The 24,458-nt window shown below is 41.1% G+C and overlaps 1 protein-coding gene and 1 non-coding gene across 2 annotated transcripts; both read right to left on the bottom strand.

The window, feature by feature from the left end:
- Nucleotides 1-255: 255 nt before the first annotated feature.
- On the bottom strand, nt 256-22,785 carry RNF149 (ring finger protein 149). Its single transcript, XM_035557994.2, has 9 exons — nt 22,113-22,785; nt 15,068-15,318; nt 12,618-12,686; nt 9,717-9,799; nt 9,137-9,233; nt 8,588-8,617; nt 6,290-6,485; nt 3,880-5,924; nt 256-842 (listed from the first exon to the last, which is right to left on the bottom strand). The coding sequence occupies exons 1-8, from the start codon at nt 22,570-22,572 to the stop codon at nt 5,866-5,868; spliced, it is 1,245 nt and encodes a 414-aa protein (XP_035413887.1). The 5' UTR covers nt 22,573-22,785; the 3' UTR covers nt 256-842; nt 3,880-5,865.
- Nucleotides 3,497-3,610, bottom strand: LOC118253636 (small nucleolar RNA SNORD89). The gene has a single exon (XR_004780480.1). It is a non-coding gene; the product is annotated as a small nucleolar RNA SNORD89 (small nucleolar RNA).
- Nucleotides 22,786-24,458: the final 1,673 nt, after the last annotated feature.

Here is a 24,458-nt window from a genome sequence, read left to right on the forward strand (position 1 = left end):
TAAAAGCCTTACACAACGACGCTGGCCCCACAGCCCTTAGCTTCTCAGCGCAGCTCAACCCACCACAGCTCCATAGGGGTTACACAGAGAACACCACAACACCCAGAAAGGATGTGAACTACTGCAGACAATGCCCCCCTAGCTACCCAGCACAAAGTTAAGCTCGTTTTGTGCTTGTTTTTGAGTGTCCCAGCTGTTTACACAAGTGTAACAAAGAAAACCCTCAAGCTTCTACAAAGTGTTTTCTGCAAAGTGTTGCTTTTTGGAAGGTCTGTATAATTTATTATGGAAATTGAGCTTTTAGCCATTAAGTTACATCAACAATGCATAACTTGACATTCTTACACTTGTACATACACAATGGGAAGAGTAGTTCAGTGCTTGATGCAATCAATGCAACCGAGTTAGTACGAGGTTACCGTAAGAGTTGATGGTGAATAGTTGTTGACAGAGACCAGCAAGTTCAAGAGGTTATTTGCAGTTAGGTTTAAGCAGAAGTGAATACAAAGTTTGGACTTAAGCCTCAGACTAATGAAACGATGGAAACTCATTACTTCGCCGTTGTCAATTCAGAAGGATATGCTCGTTTAAAAATACAGTATCGTTACCATGTTTCAGGTGGTGAAAACTAGCTTCAGGTCCAATGGAAGCATAATGGACAGTTTCCAGGCAATGCATTCTTCACACAAACACATGCAATTATAGAGACATTCTACTTTTAAACTTTCTCAAACCAAGTTTTGCAATACAGCAGGATATCTGAGGAGAGAGATCAGGACCCATACTGAACAAGAACAAAAGCCTCCAGCTTGATTTGCGCATGTTTAATCTTCACATACCACCTGCGAGAGAAAAAGAACACCTAGTAAAGATCAGCCTCAAGGACAGAAAATATATTACTATTTTTCACCAATTCTGGTTATAAAAAGAGAAAGTTGCTGCTGCCGTCTTTCATTTCAGCAATTTTAGTTCAGCACAGCTCTATTATAAAACTGCATCTCCCAGTCTTGCTCTTCCCTCCTTCTCCACCCCAACTCCTCGTTCCCTGAGCCCAGCTCTAAGGCTCATCCAATCGCACAGTAAGGATACACAGCTTCCTACCTTGACAATATTCAACTTTCACGAACTTAGTTTTCTGCCATTTAAGCTGAGTTCATCACATACTCTTAATTTGAATGTGAGAGCCAGAACAAAGTAAGTAATTGATAGGTGGCGTGGAAAACTGGAAAGGACCACTCTCTCACGGAACGGCAAGCTATTAAATTGGTTTGAGCCATCTTGTGAAGTCTCACTCAGGCTGCTGGAAGAGAACAGTCTCTTGTCAAGCTGCCCGCACCAAGAACTCCATTCCCTCCAGGTTAACCTGACAAAATATTGCCAGCTGACTCCTCTACTAAACTCTGTATCACCTCTCCTTACAGAACAGTGCAGCCAGTACTTCCTTAACAGTCTCAGTACAGAAACACTGCATTCAGTATTGAGTGCTTTGGACTTGAGCTTCAGACTAACGAAATGATGGAAACTCCAACCAGTGAAATCCAGCCACTGGAAACTACACATGCAACCTCTCCACTCAAAACAAAAAAACAGACCAAGACCAAATACCCGCACAGTTTCCACAACAGTATCACTACTGCAGTGACACAGAGCCCTTAAGGCTCTTTTGAGCAGGAGTTCCACGTTTTACTGAACGCTGGAATGCTGATGTGCACCAAACCCATGCGTTTATTATGTATTTGCAGCCTTGGCAACAACTGAAAAAAAATATTCTGCCAATTCACACTGCCCTTCTTAACCTACTGGTGTACACTTCCAAGTGACAACTGGTATTGCTAACGGTATGTCTGTTCTTGCCTAGACATGAGAATTTTGCTTTTGGGGGGAGCTAAATAACCAACCCAACCCACTGGCCTATTTGTTGCCACCATAATGTAAACCCAGCACCTTCACTTCTGATGGAGCTCATCAAAACCTGTGAGCACAGTTCTGCCTGTCTCGACCATTCTTTGTACCACAGGGCATAAGAAGCGGGACAATGATCACCACCATCTGCTTGCTGGGCTCCTCTCTGCACAACTGCTACAGGCTTGTCTTAGAGAAAGCTTAGCGTGCTGGAAGGAAAACCATGATGACCACTCCTAAATCAAGAAGTGGTTAAAAAAAAACTTGGCGTGGTTAAAAAAAAAATAGGTGTAACAGTGTTTCCCTGAGCCCAATTACATCCTGGCACAGATTAGAAATTACCCAAGTATACTCCCACCAAAATTGGGCTTTTATTATACCAGTGCCCAGTTCATTAGCTTAGTAAGAGTTAAACACATTCTCGCTGTAATTAAACCATCCTACAACTCCTCTGACATACCTCCTCTTAAGAACATAGCAGCGATTACTGGCAACAGGCAACCAACCGGATGATATTCATACACTTGGTGGGTGGGGCGCCTGGGGAAGGAGTTACTGCTGTCTAATCAATTTTTCCTAATACGGTAGAGAATCTCAACTAAGCATTGCTTCAAGCCCATTTCCGCTTAGGGTCAAAAAAAAAAATCTGGTCTTTTATTAGGGGGTAATTAGTGAAAAAAATTCAATTGTCTAGTTAAACTGGTACCACTGCTAATGAAAGTCATTGTTAACATGCATTTAGATCTGAAATGTTCATTTTTGCTTGCTAACAGGTCTGAAAACTGAAGCTAGTTTAAAAAGTTATTTATTCTCCAACTTGACTATTAACAAGCCAAGATCTTTGACCAAAGAGGGGGGCTTTAGTCTCACTTTAAACACCAGTCCATTCTGAGATGTTTACAGCTCCTTTTTACATCTTTTGCACCTCGCAAATTTTCTCCCCAACAGTAACATCGTAATTAATGATGCCTACTAATGAAACTCATCATTCTGCAATAACATCCCTCAATTCAGCTGGGGATTTGCTCCAATTTATTTATTCAACACTGCCACTGGGGGGCTCTCTACTTTATGCTGGCACTGGGCTTTTGGTTTTTTTTATTTTATATATATGCTTGCTGTAAGAAGCCCTCTGGGCGACTTCAGCAAAATCTGACAACATATCTCAGAGAGAGGCTCCTGCATGTTTTATGAAAAACATGCAGCTAGGAAGAGAACCCGCAGAGCATACAGCATCAGCTCCCACATTAGGCAGGAAATAACCCAAGCAGAAAGGCACATTACAGATCCTCCAAATGGTGAGGAAGACTCAGTTCTGCTCTTCATATGAGCTGTTGGTAGTTACAGTGCTAGGAACTAGAAATACAGGTTTGATCCAACAAAGTCAGTCCAGATCAGCAAAAACCTGTACCTACCTAGAGCTGCCTACACCCACGTACTCTAAACGTTCCTTAGGTGAGTTCTAACAGTAGGTGATACACGTCATGTTTCTAAGCCTCTTGCTATTGCTTCAAGCTCCACAGATGGCCTCTTTCCTGTTCTGTATTTTTACACTGCCACTTTTTTTTTGCTAATGCACATAATAAGCTTTCTGACTGAGGTCAGACTAATGTTCGCTTCGGAAGATTTTGTCATCGTGCTTCCAAGGAGAGCAAACTGCTTGTTGGAGGCACTGCAATTCGGCCTTTTATTGTCATCATTCCTCAGCAGCACAGCTGGCCTTACAAGACCTAAATACATCACAAATTACGTGCAAACTGTTCTTGTGAAAGCTTAAATGTAACAGGTATAGAGGCAGCAGAAGACATGTTCTAGCAGTCTTCACACTGGGCCATTTTTCTAAATTGTTAACACTTTAGATTTTATAGGCACTCTTGTCAGTTTGCAGGTTCTCTAGCTTTTCTTCCAGCTCTTAGCTTCAGTTCTGAAGAAAGACATTTTGTTTTAGAAGTATTACTTAAAAGTTGATGTACTTACCACAGTTCTCCCCTCCAGCATGAATATTGCACTGCAGGTATCAGCAAGACACAATCCACAGATTGACAAGACTTCTCTTGATAACTCGTTTCGGTTCCTCCTTGAGCTAGAGTTTAAACCCTCTCAACGTTTACTAAAAATCAATGTTCAGTTTTGTGTTAAGGAAGAGGGAGAAGACTTAGTTCTTAATATTGAAGAGATAGTTAAAAAGGCAGTTCTGGAAATGTTGGTAGGCTTCTTTTGGAGACAAGCGTCCCTCTACATTGTTTTAGTTGTGGGTTGTTTTTTATTTGTTCAGTGTTGGCGGTGGTTGGTCAGTCATATTCCATTCTCGTGTGCTTCTTGTAAGATAAAGGCATCACAAAAACTTGCACCTGCTGGTGACATCAGAACTACAACCTGATAATTTTCCAGTAAACCTAAAAGTTACACTCCTACAGGGAAGAGGCAGATTTATTTTTTTAAGTAGGCATGAGGAAGAATATTTCAAAGGAAATTTAGGATGAAACGTCTGCTCTGCAAAGTAGAAGTTCAGATTATATTTCCCCAGCTGAAACCTCTCATTTCTGGAACATTCGTTCTAAAATTAAAAAAAAGTTATTGCTTCTACTGAAGCTCAATATAAGTTAGAAAAAGAATTGCATATTTTCTTAAAAACATTCCAAATATACATTTTAAAAACAAAATACACTCTAAAACAAATGTCTAGTAAAAGACCTTGTTTTAAGCAACCTGTAATAACAGCTTTACCAAAAGAACTGAGGAACATAGCACATTTATAACATGACAACGCTAAAATCCTAAACAATTCGTTTAACACAGTTAAGTAGTGTTTAAATATACATATTTCTTTACAAAACAGTTTAGCAATTCCTTATACCACTTACAGTATATAAATATTTGAATAAGAGGTCATAATGGGAGATGCCAGGGTTTATATTCACTCTCAGATGCTTCAGGTTTCATAGGTGTTTTACTATAAGGCACAATACTGCTAATCTAAAAGAAAGGAATAAAAGCTAGTGACGAACCCAGTGGAAACTCCTACCACGGAGTCTCCAAGAGAAGATTTCTAGCGTCTCTATGCAAAGAAAAAAAATTCCAACTTTGTATACTCTACGAAACAGTTCCAATTTTTTACATAAAGTGGGACGGGATGGGTGCAGGAATAAGAAGGAATTAACTAAAGTTTTATAAATAGACTAATAAATATTTTAGCCATAGTTAGCCCTTCACCTCTGTTCTACTGAGTTTAAGACTGAAAGAGGTAACCAGTGTGCATATACCGAAACAAGTCTACATGCTCAGCACGTGAAGACCACCTTGCATAACCTATTACTGCCAAATTCAGTATCAAAAGCTAGCAAGGTGGAGAAAGTCTCCTTTTTTCTCAGCATCCACTCTGAGTGGAACACATTACAAGATCAAATTAGTATTTGTTACATGTAAGGAAAGTTGCAACTGGTAATTTTTTCCATCACCAAAAAGGATATGTAACATATCCATGAAGTTATTTGATTCCTTCAAAAGTTAGATTGTGTCTTTTAAGTATGTCCATCTCCAATTACAACAGAACTTTCAGAATATTTTAATAGTTGTAGCCTTGTAAGTGTTCTCCACATATATACATACGGATCACAAATAGTGCTTCCAAAATATTTATCCATTAGACATTCTACATTGTTTCACTGCCTAGTCTTCAACTTTGTTACAGCCCTCTGGAACACAACGACATTGTAATAATGCTTACAGAAAAAGGGTTATTGCATCTTTTTATAGGATGAGACATCCAGAGGAAGTTTTATAAAATCCTCTTGTGTACAAAATTCTTAGTTATTAGCCCTTTTGGAACACCAGCTAGAAAAGTTTGAAAGGTAAAATAATTTACATTGTTATTTTTCCATTAACCAGACAAGAGTTCATACTACTTAAATAAAAAATAATAGTTCTTCAACAGTCTATTCAAGGTATCTTCTGTGAAGTAGTTCAGTGGGAATTTCCATTAGATAGATGCTCTCCATGTCGGTTATTACTGACATCCACATCTAGAAGCCAGGAATTAGAAGAAAATTTGTTTCTAGATTCACCTTTTTAACTTAACATATAAAGCGCAATAATCTAAGGTCTGGAAACAAATCAAATATTCATGTATATATAAGGTTCTATCTCTAGGTAAGAAATCCTCCCAAAACATTACTTACATCTTTTTTCCTTTTAAGACCAATTTTCTTCATCTTATGGGATTCTCTCAAAATCTACCTGCTTGTGTTTTTTGAACATCAGCAGTAACACCACTCAATCTGGTCTGCACTGCAGCACTAAGACTACTAACATCACTTGGAGAAAGTCTCCTTCTAATGCAATTAATGGCATCAAGGATTGTCAAGTGATAAACTGAAGTATTACTTACCAAGTAATGCTGTGGTTTCGCCTGCATCCTCTTTTAGACTGGTACACTGCAATACAGATTCACTGGTGGAAGAAGCTGACAATTCGCTCACTTCATTTCTGTCATCTTCTTGTAAAGCGATACTCAGGCTTCCAACTGAAACACTGCCACTTATTGATTCAGGTATTGGAACTTCAAGTGCGTCTTCAGAGTCCCCCTTCAAAATTAAATATATTAACTCACACTTCTGCCCACCCACATGCCTCCATATTACCACTTTATAACATCACGTTAATAGAAAACGACCTTTTTTTCACCTAGTATTGCCTATTACAGGTGACCTCATGGGCACACTATTTAATATCATCTACTTCCAACGTTAATGTCAGAAACCAAAGAAACTCAGTAAGCTGAGAGTGGCAGGAGACAACCCAGCCAGCCTTTCAGATGGAGTACTTCAACACTTCAGAACAGCATCGCTGCAGTCTCGTTAGGAGCATGCTCAGCACATATCAAGTCTTCACTGAGCAAACCTATTGATCCTTTACACGTCTAGAAACCGCCATTTTTCAATGATAGTAGTTTGGCAAGTTTAGATTTGTTTACTGGGGTGAACAAACATCTGACGTAAGAAACAGTTTCCCTCCTCTTCTTCCTCCAGTCTAACTTTAAAACCTGTCCCAAAAACACAAATGTGACAGCTTCTCACTTTGCAGGAACAAAACGTATGCAGCATGAGCAAAGGAACTTATTTCACCTGTTGTACAGCACAAGCTATTTGCGATAATCCGATTTTTCGAATGGATCATAACTCCTACATGCACAATTCTGTTCCTAAAATTGAACCTTATAACTACCATTAATATACTAACATAAGTTAAACATAAGCAAGTACACTACAGTAGAAATAGCTCTTCTGGGGACTTCATGATGAACCTTTTCCCCCCTCTTCATTTATCAAGGGCCCACCTTAAGAAATTCCATGCTGATCCTTTCTTAAGCATCAAAACATTTATTTAAAATTAGCTATAGAACTACATTTGAATGCAAGTTAAGACACACGCGATACTAACCTCCAGGTGTGTATGTGCACTGGGGAAAGGATTAATGATTTTGTTTCCAAAATTTCACCAGCTAAATAAGCAAAGATACAAGATTCAACAATGCTCTACTAAGTCAGGAAGTCAGACATGGTGAAATTGTGAAATACAGTTCTCTTTTTCCCCTAAGTAGTAGTAACTAGATCACTGAAGTCTGTGACTAGAAGCCTATTTTTTGCAGAACATAAGGCAGGTAACTGGGCCTCCTACCTTCCTTCTACCTTGAGCCCTTTGAAAAAGTTGAGGCAGCCAAATTGTTTACCATAAGATCGAGGTCAGCTTTCAGACTCTTTGCAGAGTTCAGCAGGCTTCTATAACAAGGCTGCACACTCGTGTCTGCCATTGCGTCACTCAGCCAGCACACTCCTGAAAGAACTGCCTTGCTCTTCACACTTGTCCCCTCATCAACAAGATGTTCACACAAACACTTTACAGATCAGGCTGGGCAACCTGGATCAGGCTGAAAACTGAGCTAGAAAACCTGGATGACTTCTCACATCGCTAATTTCAGCATGACTTGAATGGTTGACACGTAAGCAAGACATTTCCTCCATTCCGTCAGAAAAGAGAACCTAGCTTCTGTACTTAAGATAACCCCGCTCAACTTGCTTCCTACATTCTTTTTGCCTAACAAGCAGAGGAGGCATTACTCCCCTTGGTTAGGGCTGGTATCAGTACTCTACAGCAGTACGAATTCAAGGAATAGAAGTATTTTAAAGTGTCTCAGCTTTGAGACTATACAGAAGGATATATCCTTTCACTGCATGTAACGCAAGTTATATTAACACCAAGAATTGAAAATGAGCTAGTAGTAAGCCATTAACGTACCAATATTAATGTAACAAGTTATTTCACATGAGAAGACTGCAATTCTTGGGTAAAGCTTTGCTACACAGAACCACCATAATTTGGTGCATGTTTATACGTATATATACAGACAATATATGCCTACATACATACTACGTAGCAAGAGTATTGTCACTTTTCACAAAACAAAAAGTCTGTCATCCACAGACTTTCTAAGTCTCTAATGAAGTAAGAGAACAGCTAGTCAAAATGCAAACCTAGCCAACGAAAGGAAGCCTGAAACCCTGAAACCAAGGAATGCCTCTGTTTTCTGAAGACCTCTGTAGATCAGTAGAAGAGAAGAGGTATGTTCATGCCTATAGCACTTTAGTGGAACTCAAGACTATTTATCAACAGTGACCAAGTAACCTACCGCATGTGTCTTCATCTCTCTTTTCTGGTGCTGTCAGGAAGAAATGAGAGCACATCATTTTCTCTATTTAACCAATTTCTGATGAATGTCTTTAGGAAGGTTCTCAGTACTGGCCCACTTACAGGGATAGAGCACTTAGCATATGTGGAAGCGTACATAAATACACTTAAACTATAGAAAAAAATCACTATTTCCTTTGAATCACAGTTCTCAGCAATATCAACTACATACACAAGATCTACTGAATTTATATTTTTGTAGCTTGGGCAAATTGCCTCACCTTTGCTTTAACTTCATTACTATTGTCAGCTGTTGATAGAAAAAAAATGATAAACACAGAAGAGTACACAGAGGATTCGTAAGCTCTTCCACGCTAAGCTCCTACCCAAAAGCCTCACTTTTTCTAGTTCTCATCAAAAACTCACTTCTTTGCCCAGCTTCTTCAGTCTAGCCAAGTAACAACTGTTGTCATTCTGAACAGTTACACGAAGCCTTGCTTCCTGCACTGTGCTTTTTTTCTTGAAGATTAAAGGTAAGCGTGCAACATACCCAGTATCCCAAAGCTTTGATAACATCTAGTTTACACATTGGACAAGTTCGGTGGTCCAAAAGCCAAGGGTCAATGCACGTTCTATGGAAGATGTGCCTAAAGAAAACAAATACCCTTTAGAACTTGTAATGAAATATCAAACGTTACTCTTAAGAGATGCACAAGTTGCTACCTTAATAGGTAACCCAACTCCTCTGTAACTTTGACATTTAAGCACTGCTTAAATTAACAGGACAGACATAACCATAAGTTCTGGAAACGTCTGTATCTGTCATGCTAATCCAAAATAGAAGACGCTACTAATTACAGTGACACTACTGAGCTATCACTTCGACAGTGTACAATTCAAACAATATTAAGAAAGCTCTACTTCATTTTTACACTTCTCCCAATTGCTCCTTTTCCCCCATAAATATGAAGTACTGTCTTGTCTCCTAGTGCCCTTTGACATGTAACAGGCCATACAAATGGCATGGCTTCAGCTCTGCCATCACTTTCAGAAGAGCTTCCAGAAGGCTCACCGAGTTTTTCTTTGGGAAAACATAGTACAAAGTGAAGAGAATAATTATGGTGACTTACTTGCATGGCAGAATTCGAACAGTGTCTTTCAGTTTATAGTTCTCGATGCACACAGCGCAGTTTTCCACATCAACATCTAAACCCTGAAAATAACACATTTAAATGTGTAAATTACAGTCACATGTAACTACAGAAGAAGCTTTGAGTAATATATAATTTCACAAAACACGGTATAAATTGGTTTAGCAAATAAAAATGTCTCCCTCATTTAAATCAAGATTCAATCGAGAGGCAATTTGATGAAGTGATACCAAATATTAAAAAGTAGCCCAATTCAGATTTTCTAATTTAAATAACTACACATGGTATCTTAAGCCATTTGTTATACCTCAAACGTTGTCTTTAAGATTTTGCTCTGCTCCCAATGAACAACGGCCAGTTAAAATCAAGAAATTTTACAAGAGGTCACAAATAAAATAAAATAGTGTGCTGTGCTTTCATTTTATTTTTACTGATGGTCCCAAAGACTTGCAAGAGATTAAGTAGGAGGAAATTCTTAGGGTTAAGTACTACAAGCCTCCTCTTCCCATATGTTTTTTTTTTCTTCTACCACAACCTACTAAATATCCTTTGTAAACCAGAGGAGGAGAACTGAAGTAACAATCTGAGATGATTTTAGAACATCTCTCCAAGCTCACACCAGAGAAGCCAAATCATAGGATTTTTGCCCCCCAGCTTATTTCTTTTTAAGGGCTATATATCTTCCCTAACAGGTCTTTCTGCCATCTTGAAGCCACACTTATACTTACAGTGGAAGTATGATAGGTACCTCCTGATAAGTAATTCAGTGTTAATTGAGTTGCATTAAACAAGCATTAGAAGAACACACAGCAGACCAACTTCCCTTTCATCTCTTACAAGTATATTTCATGTCTACTGCTGACCCAAGCAGTTAAAAATCACCACAAACATTCAAATGAATGAAGTACTGCAAACAAACTTTCAAGTTCAAGGGAAGTTTTTCCCTCCTTTACATGCTATTACTTTATATACTTAACGCTTCAAATTCCCAAGTAAATCTTTTTGTTAAAAAATAAGCAAAGTTAAAATAAGATACACATTTATTGTGTTTTTTTTTTTATTCTGCAGGAGACAAAATCCAAGCATGCAGCACATAACCAAATGTGTGCATCTCACAATAATCCCATAAGCTTCTCAGAAACATCTACGTGATAGCAAATACAATTTTTAAACGTTGACCTATTTTTAGTTAAACACCTCAACTCCGAAAGAAGTGATAACGAAAGACTGTACTGTATCACAACAGTTACACTCTTTCAAACATAGTGACTGATATACTAATGTACGTTTTTCCTTCATATAGAGACAGGATTGTCTTTTCTGGTAAGTTTTCTGGTAAGTTCATGAAGGTACATTTGCATCAGTAAGTTACTGAAATTTGCTGACAGTCTGATGATTCAAATCAAATGGTAAACCATGATTTACCAAGCAGAAAACCTTTATTTTAGATGTTTTAATCTAATTTTGTTCTACTTTGCTTAACTAACACGACATTCATAGTTACTACCAGCATGCTGTACAATAACCTAGTTAAAATTTTATTTGTTTTTATAATTATTTTTTTTTTCCTCACAGGTATATTGATGGGAAGGAAATTCCTGATGCAAAGTCTCCTAAAACAATCCTTTTAGAGGCTGACTGAACATCAGCTTAAAAGCAATTAACAGGTTCACTGTGGTCCTCACCACAGAGTTCATCATGACTCTTTTACATCCATTCCTTCTTATGCTGATTATGCTGTGATACTGCTTTATGCAACTTTTGGTTCAGCTCCATCTTCCTTTCTCTCCAGTTTCACCATTGTATAAACACATGTATGTACATCCTTCTGTTCAGTTTTGAAATAGGTTATTTTTTGATGGAATTTACAACTTAATTAAAATAACAAATACTTTTAAAATGCTAAGCATGCTGAATGCATAAAAGGAAAAAAAGGCAAGCTCTGAAAAAGCCTGTTTTAAAATCAAGTTTACTACATGAAGTACATACACTCCCTTGAGCCAAATAGCTTCTGTTGAAACACATTTTTGAAGCTCTTAAACGTCCTCTCTCACCTTAATTGTATTAATCAATTTAAAAGAAAATCCTTATTTTTCCATCCCTAAGCAAGTCAGTCCTTAAGTAAAAGTTAATCAAATAAGACAAATAAGGGTGGGAAAAAAACAACTACATGGTACCAGAAGTCTAGCCAGACACTAATGTAGCACATAGGTTCACAGATGCCTTAAACTGAATAAAATAGTATTTTCCTTTCAAAACCTTGGTTATTTTTATCTAATTCATACAGTTGTTCAAATAGTTGTGAGTTTAGGCCTTATACTCAAAAAGTTAACTTTCTGAAAGTTGCGCTAAAACTTTAAAATAGTTTCATCCTAATATAAAAAAATATATATTTTTTTTAACCATTCAAGCCTATACTGCTCCTTAATGTAAGTTAAAAAAAACAGATTAAACCAAGTATTTCATTTTCAAAGCTTTAGATTACCAAGGCTTTCTTGTCAATAAAAAGATGGATGTTCTCTAAATGAAAGAAAACATTACATCAGCTGTACAAACTGTGCAGTCAATAGGTCCTAGGAAGTATTTCACAATCCACCTGTTGATGTTTTCAAGTGCTGATAAGATCAGTGTTTCCTCATTTTTACAGTATCAGCCCTTTTTAGTTTCCTGCAACATTCTGCAAAACAGCTTTACATTTCATAAATGGTTAAATTTTGACTCTTCAATTTTAAAATCAGCCTTCTAGGCAAAGCCACTAAAATGAACCTAAAATTGTAAGAGCTACACTGCGGTTATCTTGCGATAAATTCAGTTTCAACTCTATAAAGGCATTACAAGAGATTTCAAATCATTCAACAGTAATGAAAGCCACCACATTACCTTGTCTCCACGTTTCACCGTATGCAGCTGAAGCTGGCTGATTGCTTTCTTGGTTTCTTTCCTATGTCCCTTGAATAAAATTTGAAGTATTAGTACAGAATCTAGTTATAAGAGTTACACTTCAAAGCTTAAATATTTTTCATGTGGATTATTAGGTCTTCTGAATGCTAGATAATCTGTTTACGAAATACTTCCAGCCAGCCGATGCTGAAGGACTGCAAGTTTTGCATTCTTGAGGCACAATAGAAAACATTATCTATAGGCATACTGCTCTAACAATAGGCTCAACTGGCACACAACTATGCGGGCCGAACTGACGCATGTAGTCCTGTACAGTAAGTGCCTGCACCAAGGGCCTTCCCACACTGGAAAACTGAAGCTAATTTACACTTTAGAGGCGCTCAGAGCTGAAACAACAGCAGTATAACCAGACCTTCTTGTTCAGCAAAGCAATGAGCAAGCAGGCTGTACGTAGGTTTAACACGAGCTCGAGAGAAGGTGGAATCCTGCCGAGTAGCCTACAGCTGGCTACCAGGTCAAAAGGCTGCTTGTAGCTATTAATACCTCCTCTCGGTTAAACACTGTCTAACACATTATACAAAGCTTTACGCTGAAAGGACACATTATGCAAAGGAGACGACAAGAAAGGCTTAACAGACGTGAGGCACCATATTGGACTTCTATACAGTAACAGCCCTAATTATGCTTGGAGGGGAAGCAAGAAAATAAAGCAGTACTGTATTCCCAGACAAAGAGACAGCTACTGCTGGAAACTAAATGCTCCCAATTAGAGTTTGATCTGTCCAGCAGGATCCCTCACTGATGAAACACTATATGGGAATCAAAAAAAACTTAATGGCAGCTTCCCCCCCTTAACAATACTTACCATGACTTATATCCTTTAGAAAATAAAAAATAAGAAAATCAATACTGTAAGTTAGCAAGTGATGCTAAGAAGTAGCCTGACAACTCCCTCTAAGTGAACTTGACCAGCAGCAGCCTAGTCTACCAGCTCAGGATTTCCTGTATGGTCCCGCTTCATCTTCTGTAGCAAGGAGTTCTTCCAAAGATTTACTGCTAAACTAATATTAGAATAAACCATAAGATACCCTTCTTCAACTTCACTTAGCAGCTACATAGTAGCTTGTTTTAAAGCATACCATAATTGACTCCCAAGTTTTAATTACTCTAAAGTCAATAAGCCAAACAAATAAAATTTGTGTTAGGAAAGTAAATTTTGGTTTCACAAATTCACTTTAAGACTTGTAACAACGCATCTAGGCCAAGATATTCATAAAGTTTTGTGTTTTTTTTTTTTCTTTCAACAGTATTTTTAAGAGAAGAAGAACTAAGGAAAGTGCTACGGCCTTCTAATGCTAGACTACTTAATTAAGAAGCATTTAGATGACAAACTATTAAGAGTTTGTGGCACTTATTTTGGGAAACATCACATTCAATCTAAATAACAGGAACTATAAAGCATTTGAGGTCCCCCTAGTGTGAATTGTATCAAAGCCAATGTAACAGGAAGAAATACCTTTCTTCACCAAACCAAAGAGTTTGTGTGTTCTAATGCCCTCTCTTTTTCTATACAGACTTCTCAAAAATTTTATTTTCTTGAAAATATTCCCAGAATACGAATGCTAAGACTTAAATATTAATAAAAAAAAGACTAAAGGGAATCAACACCTCAAGTAGACTGCACGTTTCTTTTCCTAAGAGAGTCCTATAAGTTATAATCAGAGCTCAGACTCTTCAAGTCAAAATGCTTGGTTTTGTGTTTTTTGATCCCCCTCCCCCCCCCAGATTATCTCAGAGAAAAACATGGATTTGGAAGGGGCAAAGAAAGTAGGACCAAAGATATTTCTTCCTGATCCTTCCAGTACTCCTACCACACTCAGAACTTCTGACAGTCCAAAAGAGCTGAATCTCGCCACACATGCTCCTTCCAGTCTGCTGCAGTTCAGATTACAGGTATCACAAGCAGTTTTCATAAAGCTTTAGAAACAGAAATTTTAGCCCTAATTACTTGCATCTTATGAAAAACATTACTGTGGTCTCTCCCCATTAAAAAAATATTCCGGTTAGCGTAATCTGTACTTTCAGAATGAAAATTACGTAAGAATGAAAATAACTTCTGTCCTTTTGACACGAGAAATTAACTTAGGTGACAAATCACATAAGAAGCTGGCTTTATTCAGTTTTTGATGATGACTGGCTAAATATATTTCCCATTACTTCACACTGGTATCTAATAATTACAATTAGTCAAGCTTGCGATGCCAATTAGCTCATTATTTATTATCCTCACCAACTATTATTGAGTAGTGTTCATAGATCATACAGTAGCAAGAAGGTACAGGTCTTCAAGAATGCTTCAATAAAAAAAAAGTTAGGCAATTGATTTGACACAAAAACTGCAAATGCTTTAGAGCCTCATCTGCAATTACCTGGTTTCCAAATTGTGATCCTGTATACAGGAAACGTTGTATATAGTAAAATATGAGCCAAGCAAGCGATATAATCATCATGGTGATGAAGGCGATGGCTACGAACACAACCGACTGACCGCTAATGTATTCCTGCACGTGACGTGTGCCAACGACAATAGTCATTTTCACTGGAATGCCTCTTCGTACTGGCTCCAGTATCTCTATTCCTTTTGGATAGCCAACCATTATCACCACTGTGTTTCCTGTTCCTGTTGGAGAGGAAAAAAAAAAAAAAGAAAGAGTAAGAATTTTGGCATTCTGGCTTGACAGTAATTTGGGTCTCTTCAATTAAGAGCAGAGATTAAAACTGCAAAAAAGTCCTATTTTTTTTAAGGCATAGAACTTAATAATAAGTTTAATAAAGAACCCTTTACTTACATTATGAAACTCTCAAGCGGAAGAGAAACTTCGGCAGATGCACTTTTACTGTTATCAAAGTCCTATACTCCTCATTCCATACAGCAAGGTGGGGCAGAGATGCCATGCAAAAGGCAGGCAAGTTATACACCGCTCATCTGGAATTTGCTAAAGTCCTGACACGCAACTCACGAGCAGCTGGTCTTTGTTAGCGTAAGAATTTTAGCTGCAGCTGGAGACAGTATATAAACTACCACAACAAGAGACGCCTTCAGTTAAGTTTGAATTGGAATGCACAGCACAATTAGGCTGGATATGTGAACAACAAAAAAAAATAAATCAGATAATATTCAATTACATTAAACATTTAAATACTTAATGCTTCAATACTAAATATTCAGAATTTAATGAGACTTCAAGACAAGGACTTGCAAAGAAATGTCTTGGGACTCTTCTGGGAGCATGCAATCAAAGAACTTTTTTTTTTTTAATTATATTTAAACTCAAAAGCACTCAATCCGTATGGGGAGAAAAGCACCTAACTCCAAGAACAGACTTTAAGCACCACTGTACCACAGCCAAACAAGTTAAGATACTGTCAAGACCAACAAGCAGAAACAAAGATCCCTTGCGACTAGAGTCTTATTCAGTTTTGTCTAGGAGCATCTCCAGTACTGTCTCAGAAACACCTGACAAGTATTACAAAATAAATGGCAAGCAAACATACTTATTAAAATGTCACCTTTTCACCGGTCTATGCCATTTGTTTTCAAATAGCTCTTACTTTCGTGTGCACCGACACTGCCATACGCTCTTGGTAAATTACGGCTTTCTAGTTTACTTTGCACTCCGACCTCTGAGAAAAAGTGAAACTAAGCTTGATTCAGGGAGAAAGTCAAGGAAGAAAGAGGGGTTTTCCTAACAGAAAAGCTAAAGCTGTAACGTCACGGCTACCTTTTTGGATTCACAGGACTATCTTACTTGCAGCAAAGCCTCCCACTGAAGAGGAAGCCTTTTCCCTCCCCAGCTACGTTCTCTATTGAGAAGCTATGTCAAAACACATGGTTGCCTAATTTATAGCGTTGTGTCAAGTGGGGTTTAGAAAACAACAACAACAAAAAAAACAACAAGAACAACCATTTTGGACTCACGTACTTCCTTCAACAGCACGAAGCTATTTGCCTTAAGCATTTCAAACAACCCCTCCAGCTGAGACTGCTCTGCTGGCCACACCACTCTGCTGCCACACAAAGGGCAGCTCGCGGGAGCTGCAGAAGGTACAGATGGCTGGCTGTGGATGAAACACTAAAAGTCCCAATTACGAGCTGAATAATCCTCCCATCTGAACGCCAGGCAGCCTTTTTCAGCTCCACCTTACGCAACCAGCCCACTTGTGCTCACCTACTGTAAAAGCTATTACACCCGCCAGCCGCGTTCAGACCTGGCACAAGAGCAGGATTTCCAAACAGGGCTGGGTTTCTCAAAGTTTTGAGGATCACGAGGAAAACGGTGCTAGTGGAGAAAGGCCCAGCTTAGGCCTCCACTCAGCCATCCCGCATTTGCTCGCCGGCAGCTCTCACCTAGCTCTCAGCATGTGTCGTCTTGTCCAGCAGGTTTCGTACGAGGCACAAAGCAGCGAAGTTGAAGGCAAACAGGACAAATCCACAAGCAACTCGCTTCCTAATTAGTCCTACTCACCAACGTGCTTATTCACATGATCCCACAAGTCCAAGCACACTAAGAATTGGTTAGTGAATATTGTTCTCCCTCCCTAAACCAGCCCAAAAGCATTACCAGAGAGGCTAAGGAATCCTGTAGAGAGGTGGGTGAAGCTTTCCTTGCTTTCTGTCCTTGTGCTGCACCTCTACGAATTACCAAGAAAAAAAGACATTAAGGCAGAAGCACATCCCACATCGCTGAGAGCTTTCCCCCCAAGACCCAAGATCCTGATTTACATGTATGTTTAATCAATTGGAGGAGCTACAAATACCAGGATGGGAGCTTGAGGACAGTCTACGCACAGTGCCAGGAGCCTCGGAGAAAGGCTTCAGTCGGTTCACTCTGACTTGGAGAAGAAAAGACTGGAAGCAGCCTGGATTTTTCGATCAGTACAGACTTCCTCCCCAAACCCATAACCTAGAGCTGGTTCAAACCTGCTACATAGATCGCTCCACAATTCCTAACACCAAAACTACTTTAAAACCCACAACAATCATTAATTCCTACTTCTGTTTTGTCACTAGCACGCCCAACTATCAGCCGGTTTATTTACCTGAATAGGAAGGCAGGGTATTTTTGTGCAACAGCTGCTAGATACTGTGACACCTTCCAGTTTGAAGAATCTAACACAAGTAACGTACACATTTTTAAGCAAATTTCCATTAAAAGCATCTTAACAGTTTTAAAGACTTGTGATCAATCTATCAGAGACACACTCTGTTAAACACGATGGCCTTGAAGGTCATGAGACACAAGGAGGGGAAGAAAAAAATTGATATCCATTGTTACAAAAGCAGCCTCAGAGCAGCAGTTGCCCTGCGCAGCCTGTAAGACTAAGGACTTTAACTCATTCCTCGCTCTAATTTTAGACTTCTGTTCTGAAAACGCATTATTCAAAGACAAATGCTGTTGAGTCATCCCATCAGCTTCGACTGCAACACAACTCGGAGACCATAAATCACACCTATAAAAATCGCAGTGCCACATACATGCCTTGAGAGCACGCTTTCGTGGCTTTACTGTTACATACTAGTTTCTAACCCCACAGTAAGCAGCCGCATTCATACTCTAAATACCCCCTTTTTTAATTTAATTTTACTTTTTTAAGATATACTTGATGCTTCAGTGGAATCAGGTAGATTTGAAATCTGGTGTGTGCTTTTTTTAAGCGTTATCATCCAAGTAGAGCAGTGAGAGCTGGCAAATCCTAAGGATACCTGGAAATAAGGACAAGTCTGAAACTCTGGAGATGAAGGTATGTTTCCTGCTAGCACGCCACGGTCAGTTTTACTGCTCATATTGTTACAGCCTTCTCCTGCAGATGAAGTCATCGCTCTCCTGATGTGGAGAGTGCCATACAGATTAAAATCTTGATTTCAGGCATCTTAAACTGCCACATTCGTTTCTATTCAGTCCTACGTCTACCTTAAAGATCATTTCCAATCATCCAGAAGGCAACTGCAGCCATACATTTTATTTTATTTTATTTTTTGTCCTGAGGAGAAACATCGGAAAGCTCTCAAGGTTTGAGCACCCTGGTAAAACGCTGGAGGTCAGCCCTTAGATCTATTTAGGCATCCTACTTAGATCTCCACAATTACCATCGAACATGCTCTTTGGCTCCTGGTTGCAAAACAAAGCCTCTGATCTCTACCGAGGCTTAACAGCACAATAGCGATCAGATGACGAGCTGGTCCTCAACCACCCAACCCAGTGTCATCTCCCCACATCCCGGGTTTGTGTTGTGTTTCCACCTGCCTGAAGGAGCAGGACGTGCAACCAGAAGAGTCAAGTGGTTAAGCAACCGGTACAGGTACACACATCCACACAGGTTTCTTCTTTCCACACAGGTTTCCAATGCGCCTGTCCTTTTCCATATAGGATAACAGATCAGCATTTTGAAGTCACTTCTGTTTCACCAGAACAGCACAGCAGCTCAACGTAAGTCACTGTCCAAGTTAAGCAAGCCACTCATTTCAGTTCTGCCCTTTTAGCAGAACAGCACCAGAAGCCTTCAGTAGAAGGCATCAGTAACACAGAAGTTATGCACCACTCGAGGATCCCACGCAGCACTTGGGTCTCTGAAAGAAATGTGGCAACGAGTCGAAGCAGATGCCAAGATAACCCTAACCCTGCCTCTTGGGAGCTGGCAAGAGCTTTTCGAATCGTCAGTATAACAAAATACAGAACCGAAAGACCCCTTCTTCTTTCCCCTGCGATATACCTCTGCCTCCCCCTAATTTCTCAACCAGCACAACCCCTCTAACTCATTATTCTGCTCTCCGCAACACTCCACACCTTGCCACTTCAAATTCCTTTCCAAAAAGAAAATAAATATTGTATACAAATATTAGCTGGCAGTGGGTTGGAGAGGAATCTGAAGCCTCTGTATCACATTAAGTTCCCACACCAGCAGCACCAACAATAAACAGTTAAAAATGTCCATATTCCTTTGAAACTGAAACTTAAGTTTATACTGCTCAGATTCAGTAACAAGTGCAACTGCTTGAGTCATTCAGGTAAAATAAATACTTTCCACTGGAAAAAACCTCCTCAGGCACACGTGAAGTTGTTCCATTACTTCCCTCAAGGAGACAAGACTTCCAACATTTAAATTCAGACGGAAACCAAAGGCCTGAAATACGCGAGACATCAGTAAAAAGTCATATTTGAAGGGCTTGATTCTAGAAAAAGAAACAGGATTGCAAGGTTATATATTCAGACTCTTGGCTCTACTGCTCCAAAACTGGAATTAAAATCCCTACTCACTGCACTCACGAAGCACACAAGGTACCAACAAAATGAAAAACTAAACTGCAGAATTTGTCCTTCATCAAATGTTCTGACAATAGCTACAGCAAATCACCTCTTTGCCTAATCAAGAATCTTTACACTCAAGCTGGAATAAGCCTAAAAATACCAAATCAGGAAAGTTACCTACTTATCATCTGCATGTAACCCAGGCTGCACCTCTATCAGCATGAACGATTGCTCCATCTCACACCATTTCCAGCGCCACCAACTGCAAATCCACTCAGTGGATGTGCTTCATGCCTGCAACTCCACTCCACAGTTACAGCACTGCAGTTTTCCTACAGTATTCATTCTGAGCACTCCTCTCACAAGCAGGGTTTTCTTCTATGCCAGTTCACAAATCCTTTCAGACAAATGGCAAGCTCAAATCCTGTAAAAACGCTTTATTCCATATGCTCCCTTACCTTCCACAGACTTTTTCTTCAAACAATCCAAGATTTAAAACGCTAGCAGCAATTCTTCCCTCTACTTCCAGCAAACCACACTGAAAATTCTAGTAGCTAGTTTGAACACTTACACGTTTGGAAGTTCCCACCATAAAGCAAAAATCTGTTACTCAAAGATAGTGCTTATATTTTTACACAGTATATTCCCACCCAATCCAAACCATCTTGAGGTTCAACCTGCATTTGTGGAGTCAGTGTAAATAAGTACAAATGTATGCTTGTACGTACACTACACTAAAACACACTTTTTTTTTTACATAGGTAGAGTTTTTATCATCAAAATTCTGACAGTTTACAAAGAAAAATGTTAACAGAGCAGCAGAAGTTGGGGAGGACTTCTCTTCATACCACTGATAAATGTAACTATAGCAGCAAGTCTGAACTGAAGCATCAACACAAGAAGGTCATCTGCAGAACAGAGATGACAGGAAAAAAAAGAGAAAATATGATAAGGAAGAAGAGATTTCACAGAAAAGCAAATAATAGCTATGAGAGGCTATGACGGGGCATGGAGTGGAATGTGGGAAAATTCCACCCTGCAGGAAAAAAAAAAAACCTTGTACTGATTGACCAACATAGAATGGCAACAAGGAAAGAAAAAGTAAGAAAAGTTACAAAATGAAGAATCTTAATTGCCACATGGAACCAAAACTGAAGGTACATCTTACCTAGCATCCACCTCCACTTTCACAGTGGATTAAGAAAGCAAGAAATGGGCCAAGCCAATACATCCAGTATATTATACATGCTATGGAAGCAACAGCTCCAAGAGATTTTCAGCTCACTGTATTAAATAAAGCAAGTTTATTTTCTTTAGAAGTGCCTTATAGTTCTACTTCAGCCAAATTGCTGGTCTTTCCCCGCCTCATCACCAAGAGATGGCCTGGGCATTAGCAAACTCACTGCACCAGTACCACGCATTTTCAACGTTTCTGATGGTCTGCTTTGCCTTTATGTCCTTCAGAGAAGACCTTCCAGTTCCTCGGAAGCCTGCAAATGCTAACAGATTTTTACAGCACGGTTTTGAGGGGTTTCCCCCCATTAGGTTAAGCATTTGATATGGACACGCTCGTTAAACCCAGCAGCGCGCTTTAGCTGCACAGCCTGAGCAGAAGCTGCAGCGACAGAGCATCAGAGCCCGTGTATCTGCAGGAATCACGGATCCTTTCTGCAGGCTACAGATAAGCATGCTCAGACAAGCCCAGTCAACATTTTTTCTCTAGGCATCAGTTTCCCTACCTCAGCCACCAGCACCTCAGAACTACCTGACGTTTCTATCTCCCTCCCTCCCCTCACAGACCTGCACGGGAGATGATTGTTAGAATGGAGACTGTACCAAAAAGCTATTTCCAAACAGCTATAACTCTGCCTCTGAAGGTGCGGAAGGCATCTTGAGGCGACCTGGCATGCTCCTGTGCGAGAGGCAGCCTGCCTGCCTCCTGCTGCAGGGGGGAAAAGGAGGGCTCTGGGCGGGATGGCTTCCCCCCAGCCCCTGGGGCCGGGGTTTCGCTGCCACGGCCTCGGAGGGCAGAGCTAGGGGTGCAGAGAGATAAAGAAGAGGGGAAGGCGAGGGAAGAAGCGGCTCTCGGCATCGCCTCCCCACCACCGAGGCCCCGCGCTAGACAAAGCCTCCTCCTCCTCCTCCTCCTCTCCCCGGCCCCGCTCACCCAGGTGGGACATGGAGACGGTGCTGTTGCCGAAGCGGGCCTCGTTGTAGATGACCACGGCCGCCGCCCGCTTCCGCGCCGCGTTGGTGATCTTGTCCTTGAAGGTGCAGCCGCCGCGGGCCACCAGCGCGATCCAGGCCGGCGGCTCCCCGTCGGGGGCCGGCCGGCCGCCGGGCGGCAGGGGCACGTCGTAGTCGGTGTCGGCGGCGCAGCCCTCCATGTGGCGGGGCGAGGCGCCGCGGGGGATGCCCACCAAGCCCTGGGCGCTCTCCTTGGGCGAGCTGTCCCCGTAGCGGCCGCTCTCCGTGTTGCCCCGCACCGTGCGGTTGCTGAGCGGCTCCACGTAGGCCGTGCTCACCCACGCCGTGTACCACTCCAGCGCCCGCGCCCCCTGCCCGCACGGCGCCCCCAGCGCCACCAGCGCCGCCGCCACCAGCGCCAGCCGGGCGCGACGCACCATGGCCCGGCCGCCGCCGCCGCCACCCCGAGGCGAGGCGACTCGCCGGGGCGCAGCGAACACGGGAGAAGCCGAGGAGGAGGAGGAGGAGGAGGAGGAGGAGGAGGAGGAGAAAGCCCCGCCACCTCCTCGCCCCGCTCCGCTCCCCGCCCCGGGAGGAGCCGCGGCGCAGCAGCGGCTAATGGCGAGGGGGAGGCCGGGCCGCCCGCCCGCGCAAGCGCCCGCACGCCCGCCCCGCCACCTCAGAAAATGGCGGCGGCTCTACGGTTCCCGCCGGGGCTGATGGTGAGGTCTCCAGGCTGCTGCAGTCGTGTCTGTTCGAGGCAAAGCGCAGCCATGTCAAGCAGCTCCCTCTGTGGGGTTAGCATAAGCTCTCCACACGCCAGCCCCCACACAAAATCGAGCCCTTTCAACGTTGTTTTTATGTTGACCCTCTGGCTGGTTAGCTATTTTTAAGTCCTGTCCGTCGGCTCGCCCCATGACACACGCGTGGACCCACTGAGTCATCGCCTCCGGCCTTCGGAGCGCTCCTCGCCCACGTTGAAGGGCGAAATGAGTGTCCTCCGCGAAATGAGTGTCCTCCCCAGGGACGGGTGGGCTGCAGCGCAGGGAGCGAGGGTGAGGGGGGAGAAGGTATAGGAAGAGGCCAGCCAGAAATAGAGCACGATGTGCGGCAAAGCAGGAGAAAGGGAATAGTCACCGATGCTAAAGGTTCAAATGTGAACGGTGCTTGTGCTATTGTACTGAGGGAGGCTCATTTAAGAACGAAGAAAAGTGGCAAGAAGGTCAGCACTTTGTTAAAAAAAATGGAGGTACACATACTGTAACAGAAGAGTACTGAGTAAAGATGATCATTTTATGGATTTGTTTTCCATTAAGTAGAAATTTTTGATCTGTACCTCTTAAATTAACAAACCTTAAGGCCTTACCTGTTTCCTCACACAAGGCATCTGCATATGAATCATGTTTTCACCAGCCACCAGTCTTTTTTGTGTGGTCTCACACACGTGTTTTTCCTTGAAAAGTCAACAGTTGTCTGATCGCATATTGTTGCATGTCTTGTCAAACAACACTGTCAAACTTGCGTAACATCCTGTTCTTCCTAATCATGATTATAGCTTGTGCAGCCAGGGTCTGGTAGCGCCTGGCATACTTTGTGTGGAAGGTGTCCTCGGACAAAAGCCTTGAGCTCAGGAAGCCCGTCGTACCAGCAGGACTGCTCTACTCTGTCAGCATCAAGGCCATGATGCTCCAAGTTCTGTTGTAGAGTCGATGTTAAAATAAATCCGGTAAAAAAAATCTTCAGACTTAAAGTATTCTTTCAAGTAACTCGAGCATTCTCCCCACATACTTGGCAGTGAAGTCCTAGGGCTCTCTCCAAAGGCGCTGAGCATTGTGAGAAGATCAAAGTAGCAAAGTCAAGATGACAGCCAAGACACATCCATGGAGCAAAGAGACTGGGGAGAAGGAATCCAAACAGCAAAATTGGAGTTGATGAAGAAAATAACAAGGAAAAGAGGATAAGGAATAGAAGAGCAAGAGCATGTTAGATGGGAGAGGGTAAATGGAGTCAGTGGCAGAGCAGAGACAGATAAAGGCTGAACAGTGTTGAAAACCGTCAAGTGACAGGATTTGGAAGGAGTGAGAATTCAGCGTTTGGCAAACAGCAGATTGAAAAAAGTGACGGTATTTTTAGTGAGTCCAAAAAAATGTAGTTCAAGAGAGATTTTTCTGGAAAAAAAAAAAGTGGAAGACTGTAATCAGAACAGATAACACCTCAGAAATGGGGTAAAAGTAAAAATAGTTAGTAAAAATGAACAGCTACAAGAAATGTTCTTTTAAGAGTATGGAGTCACTCGAAACAGGAAAACGATGTTGACTGTGATTTG

This window comes from Cygnus atratus, chromosome 1, assembly GCF_013377495.2.
Source record: "Cygnus atratus isolate AKBS03 ecotype Queensland, Australia chromosome 1, CAtr_DNAZoo_HiC_assembly, whole genome shotgun sequence".
NCBI lineage: Eukaryota > Metazoa > Chordata > Aves > Anseriformes > Anatidae > Cygnus > Cygnus atratus.

Coding starts and splice junctions, on each gene's coding strand:
- RNF149 (XM_035557994.2), bottom strand. CDS start 22,572: ATGGTGCGTCGCGCCCGGCTGGCGCTGGTGGCGGCGGCGCTGGTGGCG. Junction 12,687..15,067: donor GATCACAATTTGGAAACCAG/GTAATTGCAGAT, acceptor ATTTTATTCAAG/GGACATAGGAAAGAAACCAA. Junction 6,486..8,587: donor GAGAGATGAAGACACATGCG/GTAGGTTACTTG, acceptor TTAATTTTGAAG/GGGGACTCTGAAGACGCACT.